Source organism: Camarhynchus parvulus, chromosome 9, assembly GCF_901933205.1.
Source record: "Camarhynchus parvulus chromosome 9, STF_HiC, whole genome shotgun sequence".
Classification (NCBI taxonomy): Eukaryota; Metazoa; Chordata; class Aves; order Passeriformes; family Thraupidae; genus Camarhynchus; species Camarhynchus parvulus.
In genome coordinates this window covers 9,802,978-9,823,708 of record NC_044579.1, presented here as the reverse complement: position 1 = coordinate 9,823,708, position 20,731 = coordinate 9,802,978, and the positions used below count along the sequence as shown (strand labels likewise).

The following is a 20,731-nucleotide window of genomic DNA, read 5'->3' as shown; positions in this document are numbered from 1 at the left end:
CGCTCCCAACAACCCCCTTCCTTTGGGTTTCATTGCTGGGGAAAAAGAAACAAAAAAAACCAAATCAAAATCCCGGAACAGAGTTGCTACTCTTGGGTCCGTCCCTCCTTCGGTCACTTGCAGAGCCGGGAACCCCCTCCCTGCCCCGGGCCGGGATCAGAGTCGCACAAGTCACACAGCTCCAGCCGCACTCACTCCCTGGGAATCCCACATCGCATTTTAACTACAGGGAAGCCGTCTCTCCAGCTTATCTGTACCACCTCAAGTGTCTCGGGAGTACCATCCCTGTCTTGCCACCGGGCTATTTTTAATGACGAGTCGTATTAGCAGAAGGGCTTTCTTCCTAATTTATTACTCCCCCCTCCCCGCCGCCCAACCTCCTTGCTTTAAAATGTTTCGCTTCAAGAGCTCAGCTGAGAAATGAAAATAAAGGCAGCACCCGGGCACTTTGCGTCCAAGGCGGCCGCTCCGTGGGCTCGCCAGGGCTGGAATCAGTAGCTCCGAGCAACTGCACCAGTGGACCAACGGCACCGTGACCTGCGGTGGTTATTCTCGTAAACAAATTTCTATTAATCACCAGGGCCCGGGAATGCCTTCACAGCCCAGAGCGTGCCTTCCCCCGCTCCCCACCACCCCAACCGGCAGCTCGCAGCCCAAAAACCCGTCCGGGAAAGCAAAATGAGCGATCCGAACCACCCCTAAAGCCAACCCTTGCTGCAGGGCCCCAGGAAATAAACACGCGAGGCTGGGGGACAGGCGCAGAAATCCCCAGAGATTTACATCCAGGGTGCTACATCTGCACAGGGGAGCGGGGAAGGTTGGGGTGACAGGTCCCCTCCTCTGCACCCCCTGCGACACCCACCCGAGACACTGATTGCAAGGCTTTGCATCATCCCCCCCTCCCACCTCCCAGCAAAGGCCTTTGCCCAGCAAGACGCAAAAAGTGCAGAAATAAAATCCCTTTCCAGAAAAGAGAAAGCGATTTTGCATCCCCAGCACAGTACAACAATTCCATACAAGCAGAATATTTATAGACTTACAGGTTATTTTGCAACAATAACAAAACAGCTACACAGAATTAACCCACCACTTGAGTGTCCTGGAAAGGAAAAGAGAACACGGATGGAAAAATAATAAAAGAAGAAAAAATCATCAAAATGGGGGAGTTTTTTGTCTGGAGAATTCTGGTAAAGAAATAAAAAAGGAAAAAAAATAAAACCAAAAGTGAATATGGGGAGTTCATGGGGAACCGTCTTTAAGGAAAAAGCTTCTTTCCCCAAGAGTAAATCCCACTGGAGACCCTGAGCCGAGTGCGGCTGTTTGCAAAAAATATTAAAAAAAAAAAAAGCTGAATGAGGGGAAAAATAATTAAAGAAAAAAAAGTAAAAATCCAGAACAATGCAGCTGGCTCCTGGCTTTGCTCGCTGGGTTGTTTGGTTGGTTTGGGGTATTTTTTAGGGGGTGGAGGGTGTTTAAGAAACGCGCAAGTGACCCCCCGCCCCAAAATAAATAAATAAAAAATAAACAAATATAAATGACAATTAAAAATACATATATATATATAAATATATATAAAAATAGAAGGCGCATTTTTTTCCAAGATCTCTTCGCTCGTTTTCGGAGAGGTTTGGGATGAAAAAAAATAAAAACCCCACAAAAAACCAGAAGCGGAGGCTGGTGGTGGCAGGGGGGTGTGATGTGTGTTTGCACCGCCCGGAGCTGTGCCCGGGACCCCCCGTTTTCCTCTCCCGCCGCCGCCGTCGCCGCCGCCGCCGCTGCTCGGTCCGCGCCGCGCGCGCTGCTCCGCGCCCGCGCACCCCCCACGTCACCGACAGCACCCGCCGCCACGTGACCCGCCGGCCGGGCGCGACCACTGCTGGGAGGGGGGAACGGGGAGGGGGATGAACGGGGGGCGACACGGTGAGACCCCCGCCGCCGCCGCGACCTCCCCGGGACACGCGCCCCCACCTCGCCCACCCTGCTGGCGGCCGCCCCGGGGGGGCGCGCACACCGGGAGGGGCGCGGCGCCGGGGAAGGCGCGGAGGGGGGAGGTCCGTGGCCCTCCCCATGCCGAGGCGCGATGGTAGAGTCCGGAGCTCAAATTCCGAGAATTGGGCTCTGTTGATTCTTAGAACTGGGGTTCTTAGAAGTGGTGATGCAAGGAGTTTCTAGGAAAGCCCGGAGACCAGGTGATTGCTGCTTCTATTGCCGCGGCCGATTTTACCCTTTAATTCTCTCGCTCGCTTTTTTTTTTTTTTTTTTTTCTCTCCATTTTTTTTCCCTCCTCTTTCCCTCCCTGCCCCGCTCCGACGCTTGGCGCGGAGCCGCCTCTATATATTTCTACCCATTTTTTTTCCTCTCCCTCCTCATTCCTTCCCCCCCCTCCTTTCCCGCTGCAGGTGCCCTTTATTTTTTTTTAATACTATTATTATTATAATCTCAATTTAATTTTTTCCCTGGTTTATTTATTTATTTATTTCGCATACACATCCCCCCTTTCTCCTTTCCCGCTGTCAGGCGAGAAAAAAATAGGGAAATAGGGGTGCCTGCATGTCTTTAACGCTGGGAGCGTGTATAAGGGGAGGGGAGCGGGGTGGGTGGGAGTGTCTCCCCTCGCTGTCCTCTCCCGGGGATTATCGGTTATCTGGGATTATTGGCTTTCCCGCACGCGTGACGGCCGGGTGGGGACGGGGGGACGGCGGCGGCGGCTCCTCTCTGCACCTGCAGCCGCTCCGCGGGCGCAGGACGGCGGCGAGCGCTGGCGGCCGCCGGGCTTGTGGCGTGACTCGGGGTCCACTCTCAATGGCTGGATCCTTCGGTCGGGGTGTGTTTGTTTGTTTGGTTTTTTTTTGCCCTTTTATTTTTCTTTCTTTTTTTTTTTTTTAATTTTTTCTTTTTTTTTTTTTTTTTGGGTGTGTGCGTGTTGTGTCGCTGTTGTCGTTTCGCCGCCGCACGAAGCCGCCGCGGAGCGGGGCTGGCGGCAGCGCGGGGGCTCGGCGGCACCGGGCACCGGCCTTTCCGCGGCAGCCCCCATTTCAATCTGTTTCTGTTATTAAAGCGTTATTATTGTTATTCTGTCCCTGGCGCAACCGCGAAAGGGCTGGTGCGTTTTGCAACCTGTGGCGGGGCTGCGCCGTGATCTGTCAAGCCCCGGGCTAAGAGCGGGCGGTGATGGAGAAGACTTGCGGCATTTCCCTGCCCGGGGAAGGGGGGAGCCCGCGGGGAGGCTCGGCCGCCGCCGGCTGCCGGCCCCCGATCACCGCGGAGCGCCGGCCCGGGGCGGCGGGGACCGCGCTCGCCTCGACGGGGCGTGCGGGGCGGCTGCCGGCCGGGAACCCAACCGCGATGCAAAACTCGCGAAGGGGCAAAAGTGTATGAAGCGACTCTGAATATCACGCGTAGAGGTGAAAATAATAATAATAACAACAACAACAACACCCGTGGGGAGGAGCGGGCGTCCCCCGCCGGGAGGAAGGCGGCGGGCGGGGGGAAGCGGAGCGCAGCCGTGCGAGGGATGCGAGGGACGGGGTCCGGGGCGCGATGCGTGCGGAGCCCCCCGCTGCCCCCAGCGCAGCCCTTGCCCTGTGTTTACTACCGCGGCGGACTTGGCGCGGGGACAGGCGCTCGTAAATCTGCCGCCGGCAGCCGCGGGGCTGGCCCCCGGCCACACGCTATTCCTGGAGCGAACGGCCGCGGGGAGCCGCGCAACCCCCGCGCCGCTCGCTGCGGCCCCGAAACCGCCGGGAGCGGTCGGGGAGGACAGAGCGCTGTTTGTTTTGGTTTGTTGGGGTTTTTAATGGTTCTTATTAGGTGCGTGATCTTGTGTGCGCATTTTTTTTTAATTTTTTTTAAGCTCCCCCTCCCCCCCCTTTAAAAATAAAAGGCAAAACAAAACCGAAAAAGCCCAACTTTGTTATGAAAACTTTCGTGGTCGGACGGCAGCGACCTCTCCCGGCCGCCCCCCGCCGTTCCCCCCTCCTGTAGTTTGCAAAGTCACAATATGAAATGTTATGAAATCGCCTCTTGGGAAGGAGGGAAACAGAAAGCAAGGCGTTTGCTTAGAAAAATCCGCGGCAGCCTCTCAGATGTGCCTAAAAAGCTGCCTTTAACCCCCCTGTTGCATTTTCAGGGAAAAGGCAAATCTGGGCTTAAAATCATGAGTCAAAATCAACAAAAACAAACCCATCCCCGGTTAGTTTTTTCCACTGACTTCAGTAGGCGCAGGATCAGTGCGAAGGAAGGCTGGGGACAGACAGATGAGGCTCAGTGAGAAGCTGCTACATTGGTCCGACATCTCTGTTGTGGGCCAAATTGCTACTTATGCCAGTGGAAGTGTCAGCAGGGCCAGGTTTGGGATCTGGCCCTTATTCGATCTGGGAATCTTATTGATTCCTCTCCTGAGCGTTTAAATGCTTTAAAAATTATTTGCCATACTGTTTCAAGAATTTAAAGGATAAGAGCTTTAGGAGCAAATGCAGGCTCCTTCCTCCAGTCCTTGAGTAGGTTACAGTTCGAAAATTGCTCTAAAAATATTTCAGGGGAATCCTCTCTTTATATATGCACAGAGAAGCAGAACCAAAGATTCTGTTATTTACTCCTAAGGGTAAGATTGCAGGTTTAAAAACTTGCATTATAGATGGCAAACATTTTGCCCATGAAACATATCACCAAACCTTTAAAATATTCAAAGGGTATCTAGAAATTTTCCAGAAGAACGGATTATTATATTGTTCCAGTAAGAAAAGAGTTCATCTCTTGGTGTTCGATTTTGATTGGCAAAACAGATCAAAGATCTCTTGAGATACATTTCAATTCCAATTTCCAATCCTCCTCAGTTCTGACTGTCTGAGTCAATACTGGGAGAGGAAGTGGAGGTTAACTGGTTAGTTATTATTGTGAAGGAAGAAGTTGGAATGAGAAGTGATTCTTACAAATCCCACCCCAAAAACAAAGCAAAAAAAAAAAAATCTGTCAAAAGGCTTTGTGACACTTTTTAGACATCCCTGTTTGCAGTGCGGGGAGGATTCAGCCGGCTGTTGGATGGTACAAAAATAAACCTAACAGAAACATTAAGTTTTTCAAAACAAGGCTGGAAAAGCTCATAAAAATAATGTTGCTCAGATGCGTTTTAAGAGAAACAGAATTACATCGACAAAATTATATGTTTTCCAGGTTTGGTTGGGGTGTTTTATTTTCCAAGGGGAAAAATTGCTCCTGCAGCAAAGCGAACTGGTGCCATCTAGTGTCACCTCCTGCCGCTCCGCGCGGAGCTGGCGGGGCCGGCAGCCTCGGGAGAGTGGGAACATGTTTATTAACTGCTCGTTAAAAAAAGGAAAAAAAATGCTTGCCAGCTCGGAGGAAGGTGGCAGAGGAAACTCTGGATGCCACTGAACTTACTTAAGGAGCCTAATTGGAAACAACCGAGTGCTTATTAAAGTCACTGACATTTCCATATGGAGTTCTCTCTGGGTCTGGTCATGAAATCACATGTGAAAATCTTTCCGAGTTGTGGTGTTAATCTGCCCTTGAATTTTTGCCTAATTTAGGATGTATTGTAAAGCTATGCTTTTTTTCTGTTTCCTTTTTTTTTTTTCCTTGGGCAGGGAAAACTTTCAGTGTCCAACTGCAGCAGCCCAATATGAATTTGTAGGAATAGTATTTGGGTTTGGAGCACATTTTTTTTCTTAGTAAACAGTAATGTTATCCTCAAAACCCCATACAAATACAGGTGGTAAAACTTTGTGTGCCAGTCCTATGTGGTAGGACTGTCCTCTCGCTTTATTTTTCCATGAAAAATAAAACCTTTTTACAAAGTCTATAGATGAATAAAATGAAGCTCTAATCAGTAGATGCATTTCTCAGTGTGCAATTTATGTACCTTCATATATTTATGGTGTTAAGGTTGAAGAACTGTTTCATGCCTGGTTTAGTCTGCATTCTGTAATACCTGGGCTAGGAACTTCACTCAAAGAGCTTTTACTGGTTCAGCTGGAGCCTGAAATGTTGTTTTCATTTTTCTGAGAAGTTGGTAAAATCTAAATTTGGTGGAAGGTTGCTTGTGGGCTCATAACCTCTTGCTCCATTTTATAGTAGCCTGGGAGTCTATAAACGGGAGCCTGTATGCCGAGTGCCTGTATTCTTCTCTAGATCTATTTTTAAACCATTCTTCTGTTTGGCAAAAAGTGACACTTGGTTTCCATGTTTACAGCAGGCATTGGCAAACCTCAGGAGTTCACAGTTTGCAGTTTGGTTAGATCAGTATCCAAAAGTCAGCATCTGACCAGTAAGCTCCTTCAGACTGCAAATTTAGACTGCAAATGTAGTCGTCCTTTTTCCTTTTTTTTTCTTTTTAAAATCCAAGCTAGATCATATGTGTTAGCATCACTGCAGGATGCTGGCAGCCAAAGGACACACACCCCTAAATTGGAGCAAGTGTGTAGTCTTTAGGACTGGTTTAAAACCCCAGTAATCTCAGTGGAGCTTCCCATCTAAGCCAGAGACAGAACTAGGGACATTTGGGAGAGGGGTAGGAAATTTTTGATCTATATTGTTTTCCTTCCACTCTTTCTCCTGGTCAGTTGCTGCCTTTGGGGCTGTATGGTGGGTACCCATGGGGAATGTTGGACCCCTTTTTATGGCGGAGAGAGCTTGAGACAAGCACACTGCGGGACAGGGGCCTCTGAATGGCTCCTGAAGAAGGTGTCCTGTAGGACTAGATACCCTTTGAAATTCACCTCCTTAAATCCGTCTGGCTAAATATAGGGGCAGGGGGGTGTCTCTGCCCTGGCCAAGGCACCCCAAACTGTGCGTGTGTCTCATCCCATCCAGGTGGGATGCCAGAGCAGCTCCTTACTGCCAGAAGGAGCTGTGCCACCCTCAGCCCCAGGAGTACAGAGACAGGGAGGGTGAGGTGCCAGCTGATAATTTTCTGTCCCAGAGCAGGGTAGGGATGATCAGACACCTCCTTGTAGCCCAGTGGGGCCAGGGACCCGGCTCAGCTGCTGGGGACACCCTGCTCCAGCTGCACCCTGCTCTCGGGTTGGCATCTCAGTGCAGGGCTGTGTTGGCAGGGCACGGAGTCCATCTTCTGTTCTCTGGAGTAGCTCCCTAGATTTCAGCCAGGACACATGGTTTCTGCCTTCCCTTGAAAAATTAATGTGCCAGATTGCTTGGGGTCGTTTGAAATGCTGAGGAAGGCTCGACTCCTTGCTTCCCAAGGGCACGCACTGCCTCAGCCTCACAGCCAGAGCTTGGCTCCGTAGAGGGCAGGGGAGTCCTCTTTAGTAGGAAAACATTGGAGGCAGTTTTAGCGTGCTTACCCCCTCCCTCCTCTGCATTTTCTTCTGCAAAGACCAAAACAATGTGAGACTCGAGCTGGGCCAGCTTTCAAGGGCAATCCTTTAAACCCTCTTTTGAAGTATGAACTATAAAGTTCCCTGCGGCGCTCGAGAAAATATGCAGTTTTCCTGGTTCCAAATGCTGATAATAAACCCGTCCAGATAATGCATTGCATTTCCTAGAAACATTTGTTTGCTGGCAGGAAATTGGATCAGATTGAGACCGCTCGATAGAGCGAGTGCGATCCGCTCTCGGAAGGGTACGGTGGAAAATACGACAGGGCTTGCACTGGTGATGCTGCTTTTGATCTGTGCTGACGCTGTGGACTTCTCTCAGTCTCTTCTTGGGTTATTATTAACCCAGCCACGTTTTGGCCTAGACACTAACCACAAGCTACTAAACTAATAAAACTGCTGTGACAACTAAAAAGGACACTTAGCGCCCCTGGATTGCGTGGTATCAGAAAGCTGAGCTGGGCACTCACACACCCACAGTCAAAAGCATCTTCTTCACCGTGGCATGTAGCACCCATGGCTTTGCTGGGGCAGCCACCCACACCCCACCTCATTTTCTTGGTTGTCCCCCTGATCCCTGTTCAGGAGAAACCAGGCATTCCTTGGCAGGGTGGAGAGGCAGCTGGCAGCACGCCCTGGCAGGCAGCGGGGATGTTCCCATGGGGCTGGGACCCTGCAGGGTGCAGGGACTGGGGAGGTGGAGGAGGGCAGGATGGAGCTTCCCCTGGGCGGGCAGTTTCAGAACACTGTGTGGGATGAGGCTGTGGGGAAGGAAGACTTCAGCCAGTCACCCCTCTAAGGTGATGTGAGTGAGTCGGCGCTGCAGGCTCTGGAGGGGTAGGAGATTGGGGCCCAGGGAGGGGGAGTGTTTGATGCCCTCCTCCCTGTCTATGCAATTGGGGGTGGGAGAAGGGTTAAGACCATGGGATATCACCATGCAAAGAAGGATAGGGGAGCAAGGAGTTCCCCCCTGTGCACAGAGTGGGAGGAGGATGAATGAAAAGGGATTGCCTCTAACTGGAGAGTAGATCAATGGAGAGGCATGGCAGAAAAATGGATTTGAAGTCCCTGGTTGTCCCCTCTGCCCTAGGGTAAGTGAGCAAAGAGGGTCTCTCCCCTTTGCCTGGGGTTGAGCTGAAAGAGGTTCCCCCACACGAAGGTACACCTTCCCTGTGCTCACAGAGCTGCAGGGAAGGCAGGGCCAGCTCTGGGCTCCTTTCCAGGAATGGGTTTTCTCGGGGAGGTGCCGGCAGGGAAGGGCTGTTCCCTGAACCACTGGGGCAGACCCATTGCCTTCCTGGAAGGCAACAGCAGTGACTGTCCCGTGTGGCCGCCCCCAAAATGGGCCTTGTGCCCATTCCAGACCTTCTTCTATGGGCACAGCCAGCCCTGGCACAGAGCCTCAAGCACTGCCAGAGAGCCCACACCTGCAAGGTACTGGAGAGGAAAACTGGAGGGGGGGTGTGGGGTGTGGGATGATGCTCTGGCCCCAGCTGAGCCTGGAGGAGCCTCATGGGATTTGAGCAGGATTTAGAGAGCAAAGACCATGCTTGGCTGCAGTGGTTTTTTCTGCTCCCCATCACTGGTCTCTGGTCCTTGTTTGCCATCCTGTTCTCTCTGGTCTGAGTATCCTCCCGTGCTGGGCTAGTGCTGCGTGGGGACTGGAAGGGGCAGGGTTAACCCAGCTCAGCACAGCGAGAGGAAGGCAAGTCCCTTTCCCTTTGCATGCCCACATCCTGCAGCCAGGAGCTGCTTGGGATGCACCTGCCCAGCTCTTGGGGCTGTGGACGTTGCAGCAGCACTGTGCTGGGAAGGATAATTGGGAAGGGTGGGGAGGGGGCTGTGCTGGGGTCCGGCTCCAGGAGAGAAGCTGGGTGTCCCCCTGGCAGTGCTGTGCCCTCACTGTGGATAAGGGGATTTGGCGACAGTAGCAGCTTCTCACATGATGCTCAGGGGTACAGAGTTCATCTGGCTGTTTGTAACTTTGTTGGTTTACAAGTGGGTCACCTCCTTACCTCTGTGACACTGAGGTGACTCCCCAGAGCCTGGCAGAGTATGTCTGCCACTGTGGCTGAGGTTGGGGTGCCAGCCAGCTGCCCCAAGCACACACATCTGCTCATGTGGGCGCAGGGATGTGCGCTGGGCTCCTTGCAGTACACTGTGGGTCCCTTGGCTCGCAATTGACGGTAGTGAGTGGCTGGCAGTGAGCATGTACAGAAAGGTCAGAGACTGCAGTATTTGGGAAATGAGTCACTTTTTGTATGTGCATGAAGTTTTAAGCTGGCCGGCAGGCTCAGAGCAGCTCTGAAGATTTGTGTTTGATGGCTGGAATAAAGCTGTAAGACACCCTCTGGGTTTTGTGCGCAATACCTTGCCTTAAATCCCATTTCTTCATCCCAGTGGCTCTGGGGATGGGAGGGGATCATGGGCTCCAATCCTGCACATCTCTTGCAAGGGAGAGGGGAGGCAACACTTGACAATCCCTTGTCTCACGGGCATTATTGGGCTTCCTGCAGTCTTAACAGTCTAGGGGTTGGTCCTCAAAATGGTGTGATGAAGGCCTTGGGGTTTGCTGTCTCACTTATTTATTGTGCTTCTACCTGCTGAGGCAACTCTTTGAGGACATTCTTCCTGCATTGGTGCCAAGTCAATTGGGTTTGGTTTAAGTAAATTTTGGATGATTAGTGTGAGTTCTGCAAGGCAATTAACTCCTGGGTTTCCTTGCTGTTCTGTCCCAGCTACATTGCTGGGTGAAGCCAGTGCCTGGAGACACAGCTTGTGGTTTAAGGGAAGGCTTTGGCAGCAGCAAGAGGAAGGGACATTTGTTCTGCATCCTTATTGTCTCCACCACTGGCTTCCTATGCAGTCCTGGCCAAGTCACGTGTGTACTTGACACCTATATCCTCCCAAATCTGTTGAGCAATCCCATCCCAGGGCGTTTTCACCAAAGGCTGGAGCATGTGGGTTTCTGAGGAGAGTGGCAGCAGATGTTTGTGTGTATGTCATACCTGTTAACAAGGTGCTGGGAGTATGGCATGGCTTGAATGTGGCACCGGGCAGGAATTCAGTTTTGGCAGGGGAAGAGTTATCTCTGAAAGAAGTGGTGAGAAAATTCTCGCTTGACTTCCTTTCCCCACCTGCCTTTAAGTTCCTGAGTCATGGAAATGAAAATCTCCTTGGCATCCGCCCATGGTTTGGGCTAGAGGGTGTGGAAGAAGCTATGATTGGATTCTCAAAGCCTGTGATTGTGATAAGAACGTACTGTACCGGAAGAAACAAATGTTAACCTTACTGGAGAGTAGAATGTTTGTTATCTCTAGCTTTATCCAACTGATACTTGAGCGAAATAGCAGCCTTGTGACCTGCCATGCCAATTCATAATTACCAGCTAATGTGGTGTTTGTTTTCTTGTGATTTATTTGTAGGTTTGAAAGAAACTTTTGGACTGTGAATTGAGGCATTGGGTATGTAAATTTAAATCTTGTGTTTTCCCTCCTAATCTGTCTCCCCCTTTTGTTAATGCAATGTTTCGTTAGACACAGCTGGAATTTGGTTTTGGGAGAGCAGCTGCTCTGTAGAAACTACTGTATGTTCATGTGTCACTGGGGAAGGAGGAGTCAGGATTATGGGAGGGGGTTGGTCATCCGAAGATGCACATTCCAGCCCAAACCTCAGGGAGACATGGGCCATCCTGGGTGCTGCTTGGGAGGACACCTCTGAGATGTGTCAACAGGTGTTGTGCTGGGAGAAGGCTTCATATTCCTCGACTAACCCAAGCCTTGCTCATGGGCCATGGTGTGGGTAGTGGCCCAGCAGGTTAGATGAGTTCTACTCCTCACCAGTTAATTGGGAAACTGTGAACAGGTCTTCTCCAGAGTGACCACGACTTGGGAACAGGAAAGTAGTTTCCTGGGTGAGGGCTGGTATTCCATTGTGGGCTGGATTTTCCAGATGTTGAAATCATTCAACTTCAGTCGGGACCTTAAGGCTTGTTTTGATTCCTGTGGCTGGATTTACAGCCAGACATCACACAGGTGAGAAGGATGGCTCCTGAGGGAGTTTGGAAGGCTAGAAGCTTCTAATGTTGGAAACATTATGGAGATGAACCTGAGTGGGCGGAGTGGACTGGGGTGGGGCTGCAATGGGTGAGGCAGGGAGAAAGAGGAGATGGTTGGCTAATCATCAGGAGGGTCTGATTGCATTCATCCACCAGCTTGATGGGTGGGATGAGATGTGCCAGGTCTCGCTATCGGGAGACCAGGGACCTCACCAGGCAGCCTGGCAAAAGCTTGGTGTGGTGCAGGACTGTTTGCCTTGGGACCGAGGAGCTGGTGCTGCCCCCACCAGGAGCAATTGGCCATCTAAGCATGTCCCAGAGCAGCCGTCTCTTCCTCAGGTTTAGGGTACTTGCCTGTTTGTTGTCCATTCTCATCTTCCTCTGATGCTTGTGTCTCCCAGACTCAAGATGGCCTCGCCAGCAGACAGCTGCATCCAGTTCACGCGCCACGCCAGCGACGTCCTCCTCAACCTCAACCGCCTTAGAAGCCGGGACATCTTGACCGATGTTGTCATCATCGTGAACCGGGAGCAGTTCAGAGCCCACAAAACAGTCCTGATGGCCTGCAGGTGAGAACAGGCTCCTTCCCTGGCTCCTTCCTTGCTCCTTCAGCCTTTGGCCTCCAGAAGCACTGCTGCAGTCCTGTGGGGGCTCGTGGGATTCACAGGGAATCAGAGGCAGAGAAACAGAACTGAAAGGGGCTGCCAAGAAATTTGTACCTGTAATGGGATTAGAGCTGAGACCGCTTCCCTCCAGTGTGCTGCCCTCACCTCTCCTTGTGTACCCACATCTGCCCACACACAGCCCATGGAGACCAGCAGGAGCACAGCAGCTGTGAGGCACATCCCTGAAGGCAAAGCACAAATGTGCCACAAGGACAGGAGAGGAGAGGAGAGGGAGGGCTGGATGTTCGCTGGGATGAGTGAGTCTTCTGTGACCGAGGTGTCCCCTGCCATGGCTATTTTTAGAACTATTCCTCCCTGGCTCCCAGACTGCTGGCTGCACCCACCTTAGCTGATTAATTATTTTTTTCTTCAAAGCCTGATGGGGTCTGAAATCCCTTTCCATCTCCTAAAATTGCTGGAATTGCTTCCCAATGAATGCTAATTAATATCCCACCATTGCCCAGTTGAATTACAGCAAATGCCTTCCAGGTTCTCTTGCTGACATGGTGTAAAGATTTCAAAAAGCCAAGCTTTGACTATTAAAATGTCTGAAAAATGTTTTGCCAACATTTCTCCTTTTTTTATTTTTCTGATTTAAAACTCTGTGGATGCCTCGAGAGGTTTCTGAATGAAATGAGTCATAGTGGAAGGGGGATGGTGGTAAGAACAACAATGGAAAAAACCAAAAAAGCTGGGGAATTACTAAATGGAGGCAGTGGGGAGTTGTTGAGCAGGTGAGATCTAAAAGCAGGCTGTTCCAGTTGGGAAAAGTGCAGTGCAGAAGACGCTTACTAAGCTGAGAAACCGAGCTTGATAATAAGGGGGAGGAAGCTCAGGGAATTTGGTAATTGCCTCCTCCTCCTCCCTTCCCATTCACAAACCCCCTCTGTACTCAGGGATTTCATACAAATTATCCTTTTTTTCCTTTGAATTGTCATAACACTTGTCCTCTGTACGTCTCCCCTCTGCAGTGGCCTCTTCTACAGCATCTTCACTGACCAGCTCAAGTGCAACTTGAATGTTATCAACCTGGATCCTGAAATTAACCCTGAGGGGTTTTGCATCCTCTTGGACTTCATGTACACCTCCCGCCTGAACTTGAGGGAGAACAATATCATGGCTGTGATGGCCACAGCACTCTACCTGCAGATGGAGCACGTGGTTGACACCTGCCGAAGGTTTGTCAAGTCTAGGTGAGTGCAGTTGGTGAGCTTTGAAGAGCTGGGGACTGTGTGTTTGGGTGGGCAGGGGAAGAACTGACAAAGTATCTGCAAATATATCTTTAACAGCTGAAAATGACTTTGTCTCCCTCCTAAACAATTACTTTGTTTTCCCCGATTCCAGTGAAGCAGAGATGGTGTCTGCTGTGAAGACCCCAAGGGAAGAGTTTCTGGCTGGACGGATGCTGGGCCACCCAGAGGTGATGGCTTATCGGAGCAGAGATATCTCAGAGAATGGAATGCCTCTTCAAAACGGGTCCCTCTGCAACGGGAGGGCCTTTGCACCCGGCTTGATCAACAGTTTGTCTGGATCCCCCATTTCCTACCATGGATACAGCCCTCTCCCTCTAAATAGCTTCCTGGTGGATGATGAGTTGCGGGAGATGAGGATGCCTCTCTCTGAACTCTCAAGGGCAGGTGCCTTCCCCAAGGAGAGGATCCTGCCATGCGACAGCTCCAGGACAATCCCCACTGAGTATGTGAGAACCATCACCGACATCTCTGCCAACATGTGCCACGCTACCATCTATGCTCCAAAAGAAGGTGCTGCTGAAGAAGCCAGGAGTGACATGCACTACAGCGTGGCTTCTGGGCCCAAACCTGTCATCCCTTCAGTCCGGAACAATCCCTACTTCCCCTGCGATAAAGTGGCCAAAGAGGAGGAGCGGACCTCTTCAGAGGACGAGATCAGCCAGCACTTTGAGCCCACCAACACACCCCTGGACCGCAAGGGACTCATCAGCCCTCAGAGCCCACAGAAGTCAGATTGCCAGCCCAATTCACCAACTGAGTCCAGCAGCAGCAAGAATGCCCGTATCGGCCAGAACTCCAGCTCCCTCTTCACCAAGAGCCCCACAGACCCCAAAGCCTGCAACTGGAAGAAGTACAAGTTCATCGTCCTCAACTCTCTCAACCAGAACACCAAGCAAGACAGCGCTGACCAGAACGAGATGGGAACCCTCTCTCCTCGCACCTATGTGCCCATGTCCACTTGCCAGCAGTCCATGGAGCCGGAGCATCTCAATGTGCAATCCCCCACCAAGATAAGCGTGAATGGTGAAGACTCCACGATCCCACAAGCGAGCAGACTCAACAATATTGTTAACAGGTGAGAAGATTTCCACCCCCCATGCCCCTCCCCCCTGAGAAACAGGACTTCCTGCATTGTTGGTGAGGGTTTGGAAGTGTGAAATATCTGTAGCATTGGGCTGGGAAGTCCAGTCATGAGCAGATGGAATCCCCTGCATTTGGTGGAGGGCTGCCAGTGACATTAGTGCCCACCATCCCCACTGTAGTGGTGCCAGCAAGGACTGGCAAAGGAACTGGGAATGTTGGGTTGTGAATCCCTGGGTAACTTTGGCAGCTCTGGATGATTCCTGGAGCCTGGATTTGCCTAGCCTGTGTTTCCACCAGACTCCCTATGCCTCAAGTTTTTTGTTGGCTGTAAGCATTGGAATGGCCAAAGTATCAGGGAACAATATGCTATCTTCTGGACCTGGATGTTCCTAAAGACATATGAGGTCATTTGGTGATAGACATCTGAAGGTTTAAAGCTGAAGGATCTGTTGTTGATCAGGGCTATGCTGTGCAGCTCACCACAAAGATGTCCCCATAAAACATGCCTGTCCCTTGTGTTGGGAGGGGTGCAAACGCCCTCGGTATCTCGAGCACAGCAAGGGCCTTCTCACAGCTCTGTACGTTGCTCTCCTTCCACAGGTCCCGGGATGGGTCCCCTAGGAGCAGCGAAGGGCAGTCCCCACTGTACATGCATTCGTCGAAGTGCAGCTCCTGTGGCTGCCAGTCCCCACAACATACTGAGATGTGCCTTCATACCCCTGGCTCAAACTTTGGAGAAGAGATGGGGGAAACCCAGTCTGAATACTCCGACTCCAGCTGTGGTGAGTCTTACATCCTTGGTTGTCTTTTTCAACCAGCAGCTGGGGGCTGTGCAATGTTGCTGACTGGCCTGTGATCAAGCACACAGTCAGACCTGTCCCAGATGCTGGTGGATCCCACAGTGCTTTACAGCCCCCTCTTAACTGTCTGCCCAGCTGTGTGCATGCATATGAGGGACACATGCACATGGGAATTGCTGCCTTCCTCCCCTTCCCCAGCACCATCCAGATACCTTGTGCAGGGAGGTTTCCTGTCCTTACCTGCTGCAAACCTGGCAGGTAAGGACAGGAAACAAGTGCACCCCACCCCACCAGAACCACAGGAGAACAAGCCTGACAGATGTAATGACCCATAATGGGGATTGGGCAAGCTGGCATGTCTCATGCATCCATCATGATATCTTTATTATCAGGGAGCCCAGTGTGCACATCTGGGGAAGTGCAGATAATGAGCCTTGCAATCTTGTTACAAAACCCCACAAGCCCAAAGACCGGTATCTGTGCACTCATCTGCCTGTAGCTCAGGGAGGGGGAATGCAGCATTGCCACCTGTAGTGTGGGCAGAGATCCAAGGAGGGAGCATCCCTGTGGTAACACTCAACACAACATTTAAGAGCAGGGCATCCTCCTACTGGGGGAGTCTGCCTTGTGATTTGCGTCATGATCGTCTTCCCAAGCTCAAGGCAGACCTCTGTACCTGTAGAGGTTAAAAGACCTCTGAAGGTGCAGGTGTTGCTCCAGAGCTGAGCATCCTTCAGTGGATGCCTGATTTCTGGAGTGCTTTCCTGGACCTTTCTGGAAGGTGACTGGCTGGCTTCTTGGAAGCAACCTTTGTGTCACTAAAGGAGAGAGAAAGCTCTAAACTAGAGCTCGTAATAGCTTTACTCTCAAACCATGCATGTTGTTGCTGTGTGCACAAGGCCAGGAGGTAACAGCACAGTGCAAGCACAACTGAATGTTGTGCAACAACCTGCATTTGGCTGCTTGTTCCAACACTTGCTCTGGCTGCCCCTCTCCTCCATCCCAAATCCATCCCATAGCCTACAAAAAGGTGACCCATGCACCATCCATCTGATTCCTCCTCTCTCTGCCCTCCCAGAGAACGGAGCCTTCTTCTGCAACGAGTGCGACTGCCGGTTCTCCGAGGAGGCCTCTCTCAAGAGACATTCTCTGCAGGTCCACAGTGACAAGCCCTACAAGTGTGACCGCTGCCAGGCCTCCTTTCGCTACAAGGGGAACCTTGCCAGCCACAAAACTGTCCACACAGGTACAGTGCTGGCTCTGGGGACAGCTTTGGGGAGGCTGTGGGTTGGTGGGCATGTGGGTGCTTCTGGCTGGGTTTGTGTCTGGTGCAGCATCCTCTGCTCTGTGTCACAAGCTGTCCCTGATGGGAAGAGCAAGGTGCTTTACTTGGCGCTGCTACTTGGACAGAGCACCAAACCTGGGAATGGGGGAGATACCTGCCCTTGCAGCAAGGGTAGAACTCAACCTCCTTTGCTGTAAAGCGCTGGACACCACTATTTTTAAAGGTGTCGTGCAAAATTCATAACTGGGAGCAAATGCATGGCCTCCAGGTAACTTTGTGGTAGACTTAAGCAAAAAAAAAAAAATTAAAAATAGTCGAAAGAACATTTAGAGAGAAGTCTGAGATTTATTTTTACATCCTAGAAATCCAGGTCACATCTAGCTTGGCATAAACTGTGCTGATGGGAAAATCTGTGAATGGATGGACTCTGTGAATCAGCACAATGAAAGATGAGAAAGGAAGAGGATATTAACGGTTTAGTCATTTGCTGACAAACCTAGGGCTTATTTTATTTCATGCTTTTAATGCTTAACATGTCAACAGCCAGTTCACAAGCTGGGGAAGGGAAGTCTGAGCTGATGATTCTGTGCTGCTGCACTGAATTAGACCCAAATTCCCACAGTCTCAGCTGTGTTCCAGGAGGGCTATGCAGGGGACTGAGACAACACAAGTAGCAGGGCACTGTTCAAGGGTCCATGCTGACAGCTCTAGGGAGATGTAGGTGCCAGCTGCTGTCCCAGGGTCAGGAGGAACAATGCTGTTAATCCTTGCTGGCAGAGCTGCCTGAGTTCCTCTCTTGCCCTGAAGGCTGCAGCTCCCAATCCAAAAGAGCAAAGCTGCCTCCTGAGCTCACCCTGCCCTGTGGACACCCTGCCCAATGCTGGTTGTCCACAGCCATCTCCAGAAGGGACGGGAGTCAGGGCTGGTGCTTCATGCCATGGGGTCTGGCACCTGAAAGGACTGAACTCTGGGGAGCACCATGGATCCTGGGTGCTGAGCACACCTGTAGCTAATCCTTCACCCTTTCTCTTGGGCTCTGCAGGAGAGAAGCCGTACCGCTGCAACATCTGCGGGGCACAGTTCAACCGACCAGCCAACCTGAAAACCCACACACGCATCCACTCTGGGGAGAAACCCTACAAGTGTGAGACCTGTGGGGCCAGATTTGTCCAGGTGTGTGTGGCCTCTGGGACCTGCAGTGCCTGGGGAGGTGGGATATGGTTGGATCTTCTGCCCAAGACTGGCAGATCTTCGCTGCCAAGACTGGTGATGCCTCATGACAGAGAGGAGGGTGATGATAGCCCAGCTTGCTACCTTGGGCAGCTCTTCCCATGGCGTTGTAGGATAAATATGGACCTTAAGGTTTGAGGGGGACAATTTGGCTTAGTAAGGAAGCCTGACTGCTGGTTGTGGCTATTCTGCTCCTTTTTGTATTAAGGACTGGAGGTACCAGAGCTCAGACACATGGCCCTGACTCCCAGCTATAACCTAGTAGACAAAAAAGCCGTCTGGGCAGAACCCCATTCTCACAGGGGTGGGATTCTCCCTTGCTCCCAGTGGGATGCCATCCTCCCTGGGGCTGTTCTGACTCAGAGCTGCTCTCTGCAGGTGGCCCACCTCCGTGCTCACGTGCTCATTCACACCGGGGAGAAGCCATACCCCTGTGAGATCTGCGGCACACGCTTCCGGCACCTGCAGACCCTCAAAAGTCATCTTCGAATCCACACAGGAGAGAAACCCTATCATGTGAGTGTCCTGCTTTTTGGTGGTGGGGAATCTCAGCTTAGGCTGGGGGACAATGCTGCCAAGCCTGAGGGGCTGTGAAGGCACAAGGGCATTTGCACAGGCTGGTTGCAGCATCCTAATGCCCTTTGCCAGCCTCATGAGGCCCCACACCAAGGTCACATCCCTGCTTCTCGTGCCCCATTTCCCTCCCGGGCATTAGCTGATGCTGATGTGGTATTTTTTCAGGCGTGGCTGTGTTGGAAACACTGACATGCAGCCCAAGCTGGGTACATCTTAGTTGCTCTTTTCTTCCACCCCATCTGGAAGAAGGTCACACTTCTTCAAATAGCTGTGGCTTAAATTACAGCTGCCTGTGGTGTGTGGGGATAGGGGAAAGGAGCAGACAGCCTGGCCTGAGCTCCCCTCTGATGGTGATAATCACACCCAGCAAGCAGTATGCCCTGCCTTGCCTGCAGCCCTGTGGGCTCCCAGCTCTTTGCTGGGGCTTTCCTGGCTTTCACCATCTGTTAGAAAGGGAATCCAAGAAGAGCTTGACATCCAAACATCCTGGAGCCATTCAGCTCAGCAGAGGCCAAAAGCAGCTCCAGAAATAGCCCTGTAGCTGGTTTGATCACCTAGATATGGAGCTTGGTGCTATGTCTATCAGGGCCAGAGTCATCTCCTGAGGGACTTTGCCCTTTGTGCATCCCATAAACCAATATATGCTGCTGAAAGCCTGGGATGGAGTGCCCGCAGGTGCTGCTCCTCCCACCATGTTCCCACGTTTCCCCTCGTCCACCTGTATAGTGGGTGCAGTGTCCTGGGGCCGAGGACACGTCCCCTGCCACGGTGTTTGACACCCTCTCTCTTTGCCTGTCGCCCCACAGTGTGAGAAGTGCAACCTGCATTTCCGCCACAAAAGCCAGCTGCGGCTCCACCTGCGGCAGAAGCACGGGGCCATCACCAACACCAAGGTGCAGTACCGCATCTCGGCCAGCGAGGTGCCCCCGGAGCTCCCCAAGGCCTGCTGAAGGCACAGGATTGCCCAGGAGGAGCTCATCTGGGGGGCATGGCGGGGAGAAGCTGTCCAAAGGATACTTGCAACACTTTAAAAAAAAAAAAGAGAGAGAAAAAATATTCATCACATGATGGAGTGCCTCTAAACCCATAGTACAGATAGGTGGAAAAACATTAGAAATTCTAAAAAAATTACAAATACACGGGTTTTATTTTTCCCAGTTATGTGAAACATAAAGAAAAAATAAAATTATTCAGATCTTACTGTATATAAAACATAAAAAAAATTAAAATAGTCATTTTAAATGTCTGTGCAGTGGAGTGTTGATAAACTCTGGAGTCTAACCTTCACAGCCTTTGCAGTTTGAAGATGAGGAATGTAATGTTGATTTATGGGAACAGATTTTTTTCTTTTGTATGCAAAATGTGTGTTCTTTTAAAGAAAAGTATGCTATTAAAGAGAGGGCTTTAACTTTTTTAACCAAAGGTGAAGGAATCTATGGCAGAGTTGTAAATATATATAGATATAAATATATAAATATATATATAAAATAAATATATATAGACCTTTAAAAAAGCTATATTAAAAATATATAAAATGCATTAAAGGCTCAGTTGGACTCTGCAGGCAGAAGCCACTCTGAGAATCTTTATTATGATAGAGCACTTAAGGAGATATTTTAAAGTATTGCATCTGTACAAGTAAGAAAATATTTTGTCTAAATGCATCAGTGTATTTGTATTTTTTTGCAAGTGAAGGTTTACAATTTACAAAAAAGTGTGTATTAAACCAACAAAGCTGCAGAAGGAATTTAAAATAATAATAAAGTGTAATTTTTTGTTCTAGTTCTCAGTCTGTATATATGTAAAATGTGGTTTCGCACGGTGCCTTTCTTTTCAATGGAAGTTTTCAGTGTATGGACTATATTGAGCTCAGTTTCTTCAAGGTACAGCCTGATGTTGCAAAAGGAGTTTTGGTGGAACTCTTAAGTGGGGGAATGTTTTATTTTTTTTGTTTTGGATTTTTTTTTGGTCTTATTTTACATGCTTGTGTTATAAACAATCTCGGGAGACAGGGTTTGGGCTGTGTCTAAACTGCATTAATGCGTTCTGTAAAATATAGCTGTACAAATAAAAGAATAAAATGAAGAAAAGTGATGTATGATGGAGTGAGAGGTCTGTTCTTGCCTGTCCTTCTCCTTAAGCACCTTGAAGCCTGGCTGGTGCCTGGGGAAGGGGCTGAGCATGCCGAGCCCTGGTGTCAGCTCTTGGCTCGGTGTGGCTCTGGCCCTGTATTGAAGGCAGGGCCTCTTTCAGCCTTGAGTGAGGGTGGTCTCTGGCAGGAGCACAACTCAAGTTTGCTCTGGATCCTGGTGGGGACTGTGCCACTCCCTTGGTGCTTTCTGCATTGGCACCAAGTAGCCAGCAGGAACAGGGCAGAGCCTGGGAGAAACCTTTGCTAACCAGCCCAGGGACAGCTCCAGATGGCTGAGC

General features: G+C 50.7%; 1 protein-coding gene across 1 annotated transcript; it reads left to right on the top strand.

Moving 5' to 3' along the window:
• The first annotated feature begins 2,106 nt into the window (after positions 1 to 2,106).
• BCL6 (BCL6 transcription repressor) lies at positions 2,107 to 19,342 on the top strand. The gene is made up of 10 exons (XM_030954612.1): positions 2,107 to 2,189; positions 10,778 to 10,816; positions 11,811 to 11,978; positions 13,046 to 13,267; positions 13,419 to 14,402; positions 15,011 to 15,192; positions 16,289 to 16,456; positions 17,538 to 17,668; positions 18,104 to 18,241; positions 19,108 to 19,342. The coding sequence occupies exons 3-10, from the start codon at positions 11,818 to 11,820 to the stop codon at positions 19,249 to 19,251; spliced, it is 2,130 nt and encodes a 709-aa protein (XP_030810472.1). The 5' UTR covers positions 2,107 to 2,189; positions 10,778 to 10,816; positions 11,811 to 11,817; the 3' UTR covers positions 19,252 to 19,342.
• Positions 19,343 to 20,731: the final 1,389 nt, after the last annotated feature.